Here is a 5,792-nt window from a genome sequence, read left to right on the forward strand (position 1 = left end):
TCAGGACACAACAGAACTGTTGCAGATATGTATCCATGTTGCCTGTGTCATTATGGACTAGGTCAAATCATACAAAGTCCCAGCATGAAGAGGAGATAAGAGCATGAAGTCAACCTGTAGCTGAGGTGATGGCAATTGTTATCTTCTAGGTGGTGAGTCCATTTTTTAATGGTGTAGCTTTCCATGTTTCAGAGGAAGAATATATATACCAAAGTCTCTACAGGTAGAACAATAAAAACGAATAATCTGGCATTTAGAAGAGGGCATTATAAGAAGAAGCCTGTGAGAGAAACTGGACACAATAAAATACATTGTACAATGTTTTCAAAGACACATTTTAAAGTATAAAAAAGAAATGAAATAAATATAATATCTATATATACTGAGAGAAACAGAGATGAGGACAAAAGTTATAACAAAACTTATAATTATTCTGAGTTAAAGGTCCCATTGGTCTTGAATAATTATCCTTATATTAAGTTTTAAAAATAATAGATTGTACTAAGAAAATGTTTTCTTATGAAGCTGTCTCTTCAGAGCACCTTTAATCTCATTATTCCTGAGGCTGTAAATGAGGGGGTTCAACATGGGAATCACCACCATGTAGAACACAGACAACACCTTGTTCTGGTCTGTGGAGTAGCTGGACTTGGGCATCACATAGATGAAGGTGACAGTCCCATAGAACAGAGTGACTGCAGTGAGGTGGGAGGTGCAGGTGGAGAAGGCCTTCTGGCGGCCCTCAGAGGAGCGCATCTTCAGGATGGTGATGAGGATGTAGGTGTAAGAGACAGCTATGACAAGGACTGTGATCATGGTTACTGATCCAGCAGAAAATGAGGTAACAACTGCAGAGACACTGACATCAGAACAGGAGAGTTCCACCAAAGGAGCAAAATCACAGAAAAAGTGATTGACTCTGTTTGGTCCACAGAAAACAAAAGAAAGAAAGGAAAGGGCGAAGGAGGAAGCATTGAGAAAACCCCCTATGTATGATCCTGCAACCAACTGGATGCAGACTTGTCTGGACATTTTGGCTGAATAAAGCAGTGGGTTGCAAATTGCTACAAAGCGATCGTATGCCATGGCAGCCAGAAGGAAACATTCAACTGTCCCAAAAAAAGCAGCTGAGCCAAACTGTATAAAACATCCAAGATATGAGATAGTACTTTGATTTACCAGGAAGTTGACAAGCATATTGGGTGTGACAGAAGATGAGTAGCCTATGTCAGTAAAAGCCAAGTGACTGAGAAAAAAGTACATGGGGTGATGCAGCTGGGAAGAGACTCTGATGAGAAGGATGGTGCTGAGGTTCCCAGACACAGTCACCAGGTAGATGCACAGGATGATGGTGAAGAGGATGACTTTAAGGACTGGGTCATCTGTCAGACCCAATAAAATGAACTCTGTCACTGCAGTGTGGTTCCCTTCCTCCAGGAGAGCCATGGAGTAGTGTAGCTCCTGACAGAACAGACTATGATGGACACATTACAGGAAGGGGTTTATAAATAGGTCACTTCATTTTATTTCATCATACATGGAGAGCATTACCAATTAATATATAAGTTCATTTTTAAATTAAACCTAGAATGGATGTTTTTAAGGGTTTTCTTTATTTGTACATCTGTGTACAATAATTCCTTCCAAATAATTTAAGTAGAAATGTTAGGAATTTGCTACAAAGAATAAATAAATTTTGTTTATATTCATTTATAGTAAAACATCTCTGTTATTGAAACACCCCTTCATACAAATAGATCCATAAATAAATATAAAATAATATAAGTCTTAAGATGATAGCAATATACTTATTATAAATATAGCAAAATATAAGAGCTGATAATTTGAAGAGTTAAATAATGGCTAACTTTTATTAAATGCTTACTACATTACCAGCATATGATTTTAAAAATATTGCATATTTTTATTCTTAATTCTATCAAATAGCATTACATTTTTGTCAGTTCCATTTTATAACAGAAAAGTACTTTATGTTTTGTAAGATTTATATAGTAATTAACCAAATTATTTGGCTTCAGAGATGGTTCACTAATTAAGAGCACTTGGTATACTTGAAATGAACCAGGATCTGATTCCCAGTACTCACATGGTTTCTCACAGCAGTCTGAGGTTCTAGTTCTGGGGACCAAATGTCCTCTTCTGGTCTTCATAGACACCAGGCATGTATGTGGTGCACATACGTATACACAGCCAACATTCATAAACAAATGCAAAATAACAAATCTTTTAACTGTTGAGTAGATATGTTCTTTGAAGTTGTGTTGATTTCTGGTCTTACTAATGGATTGCTAAAGAAGGAACTGAAAACTTGGGGGTAGCTGGGAGGAATGCAGGAAGGGGGAACTAGGTAAGATGTAGTGTTGAGATATAAATATATTTTCAATAAAATAAAATGAGAAAACTTAATTTTATGTCTAATCATTCTAAATAATTCACCTATGAAAATATAAGGTGGTTCAATAAATATATGTTTATTTTCCTTCTGCTATATGACTGTTTTACCTCATCTGTCTTGTTTGTCCACCATGGTTTGTATATGTAGTACATTTTCAAAGGATAAAGTATCTCCATTTACCAACAAAGTCAAAATCTTACCTCTTATAGTAAGAATTCATTTCAAAGTAAGAAGTTCAAAGTCACTATGATTTTATACCTACAAAGCTGTCTGCACTGTTATTACTAAGGATAAGTCCCTGGTGACATTATGGATTCCAGTGTGAATTTAAATTACCAGGGATCATTACTTGTTTCCCAGTGAGTATTTATCAGTACATTTCACACAAAACAATTTCCAAGGGGTCACTTGTCAATCTCAAGTGATCTCTTGTTTTCCTATTATGTGAGTATTGGTGCACTTTCACTTGGCACTTTTTTGGAGGTACATGATAACAATTATCCTAGGTGAATATTTGAACAAGTTGTCAATTTATTAATTTTAATTCACATTAAAATACTTTTTTTCAGTTTGTGTACATGATGAATTATACTTATTAATTTTTGTATATTGAACCATCCTTGAATCTCTAGTATAACGTCTACTTGACTGTTGAATGAATACACAGACCTGATCATTCCTTAGTATGGTTGAGGAGAATATTTTATTGTAGAGATATGGAAGAGCTGAACCAAAAACATCTGGTAAGGTCCAAACTGAACTGGCAAATTGGACTGAACTAGTCAATGAGACAGTCAGGAGAGGGATAGGAGAAGAATAAAAGATCAAAAAGAGGGAAGAGGAGAAAGGCACAAGGGAGCTGTAAAGGTATAAGTTAGAGGGTGGGTTATGCCATCTAAGATGGTACTGTAACAGGACCTTGTGAGTAGAAACCGAGAGAACCCAGAGGCTGGCATAGATCTTGGTACAATAATAAGAATCACAGGCATAGGTTAATGGAAGAGTCCTAAGTCGCTTTTTGCCAGAGATAAGGTGAATGATTCATTTTATTAAGTATGAACTATTTTTTACTTTTATTTGTATTTATTTTATGCTGAATTTATTACCATGCTATAAATTTTTGTTTCTTCAGTTTCTTCTGGGATATCTTTTTCTTCTGTTCAACCTCCTCTCTCACGTTGGAACATTTGATTCTTTTAAGTGAGCATGATACCAATTTGACAGGAGTAACTCATGTATAGGTTAATCTGGCTGTGAGCTCTTTAGTTCACTGGTCATCTTAGATGATTAATTCATTTGGATTTGTTCAATGATTAGAGAATCTACCTCTAAACTCTTCAGCATTACTCTCTATATTTTTAAGCATGTGCAGCAAAAATTAGCATTCTTTCTTGGCCATTGATTCAATGTTGAGCTCCATTGTTTGGCCTTGGCACACCTCCCCACCCCACTATTATACTGTCAGAACAGCATACATTGTTTCTTCAAAGAGACATCTTTCAGATAATCAGTGAAGTTTTGAATATGCATACCTTTGATGGCCTGGGCAGTTTCACAGATGTTCTTAACATGAACCTGAAGATTTGATCCTCTTGATTTACATAATACTGTAGGGTTTTCTGAGTCAAAAGAGTAGTGAACCATCGTCACAGGTCACTTCAGGCTGCTTAGAGGAAGAGCAGGACTATCTTCTGAAGTCTGAGGGAATGATGGCTTTTTTCTAAATCTGACTTTGAAAAATGACTTTTTGGGACCAACAATTCATGATAAGAAGTGATGGAATCTGTTCTATAACTGACTCTGTGCTGAAATTAGGTCATCATTGCCCTGGGAGGCAGAAAGTTTGGAATGTTGGCCTAATAATAGGAAAGGACAGAGGACTGAAGGCTATAGGACATCTGTTTCACCCAGTGCCCAGATTCTGTGATACCACATAGATCTATTAAAGTCTAGGCAGCTTTAGAGCCCTCTGTGATGCAGAGGCTTTGACGAGTTTAATTCCACCAAAAACACCCAGGGTTGGCATGTTTGGAGCAACGTACAGTCTTCAATTGATTGGAAATATGCTTGGGGAGAAGTAGAATAGGGGCAGTAGGTTAAAGTGATTAGGAAATTTTTAATCATGGGTATGCATTTAAAATAATAGTGTGTGTGAAGGGCAGTCAGAAGAACCCTGATAGTTTGAGAGTATATCAAAAGACCTGGGAAATCATGATCCCATCCTCAGGGATAGGTATTAGAAGAGAAACTTAGACCTGTTTAGCACCATCAAACTATGATGTATAATATGAAATTTCATGTTTAACATTACTAGAATCATGACACTATATGTTTAACATCATGGAATTTTCAGGTAAATAGATAGAACTAGAAAAATTCATCCTGAGTGAGGTAACTCAGACCCAGAGAGTTAAATGTGGTAAGTACTCATTTATAGTGGATATTAATTGTAAATAATTACAATTTACAATTGTAAATTGTAAAGTTAAGGATAGTCATGCTATAATCCACAGACCTGTAGAAACTAAGTAACAAGGAAGGCTCAAGAGTGGTTTCATGAATCTTCCTAGGAAGGACAAATAAAGTCGATATCATGGGGGCCTGAGGCCTGGTGGGAATTGGAGCAGAAGGGGTCATATGGGGAAATGTAAGTGGAAACTGTGAGTTTATTCCTGTCCCCCAAGATCCAAATAATCACACAGAAACTATATTAATTGCAACACTGCTTGGAAAATCACTTAGGAATATTGCCAGCTAGTTCCTATGTCTTAAACTAACCTGTTTTCACTATTTTGTATTTTATCATGAGGGTCATGGTTTATTGGCAACATTCCAGCAGCCTCGGATGGCCATCTTTCTCCTTAGGCAGCTACATGGCATCTCCTCAACTCTGCCTATTCTCTCTGCTTATCTCTGTTCAGATTTCCCACCTGACTATATTCTGTATTACTAGTAGGCCAAAGCAGTTTTATTCATTAACCAATGGTAACAATGCACATTCATAGCATATGGAGGAAAATCCCTCATCACCTCCCTTTTTCTGGCTAAAGGAAAATGAAGGTTTTAATGTTAATATAGGAAAATTACATATATCAAAAAGATATCAAGCAAGAATTACAGTTTCAATATCTATATTTACTTTATCTTTTATCACAACTAAGAAAAATTATAATTATAACTAGTTATTCTTCCACTTGATCAAAGACTCCAGAAGGATACATTACCAAAATAAACAGGAAGTGCACTGAAAGCGACATCCTGAATCTTTAGAATTGAAAGAAACATATCCCTTCCTGGACAGTTACTGAAAATTCTTCTGTAACATTGTATTATGGATGTTTGTTTAGAATTTTGTTTTTTTTCTTTTTTTAAATTT

General features: G+C 36.0%; 1 protein-coding gene across 1 annotated transcript; it reads right to left on the reverse strand.

The window, feature by feature from the left end:
• Window positions 1-501: 501 nt before the first annotated feature.
• LOC102000148 (olfactory receptor 502-like) lies at window positions 502-1,446 on the reverse strand. Its single transcript, XM_005351086.1, has one exon. It carries the CDS (start codon window positions 1,444-1,446, stop codon window positions 502-504), a length of 945 nt encoding a protein of 314 aa, XP_005351143.1.
• Window positions 1,447-5,792: the final 4,346 nt, after the last annotated feature.

The sequence above is a fragment of the Microtus ochrogaster genome, chromosome 8 (genome assembly GCF_000317375.1).
Source record: "Microtus ochrogaster isolate Prairie Vole_2 chromosome 8, MicOch1.0, whole genome shotgun sequence".
Lineage (NCBI taxonomy): Eukaryota > Metazoa > Chordata > Mammalia > Rodentia > Cricetidae > Microtus > Microtus ochrogaster.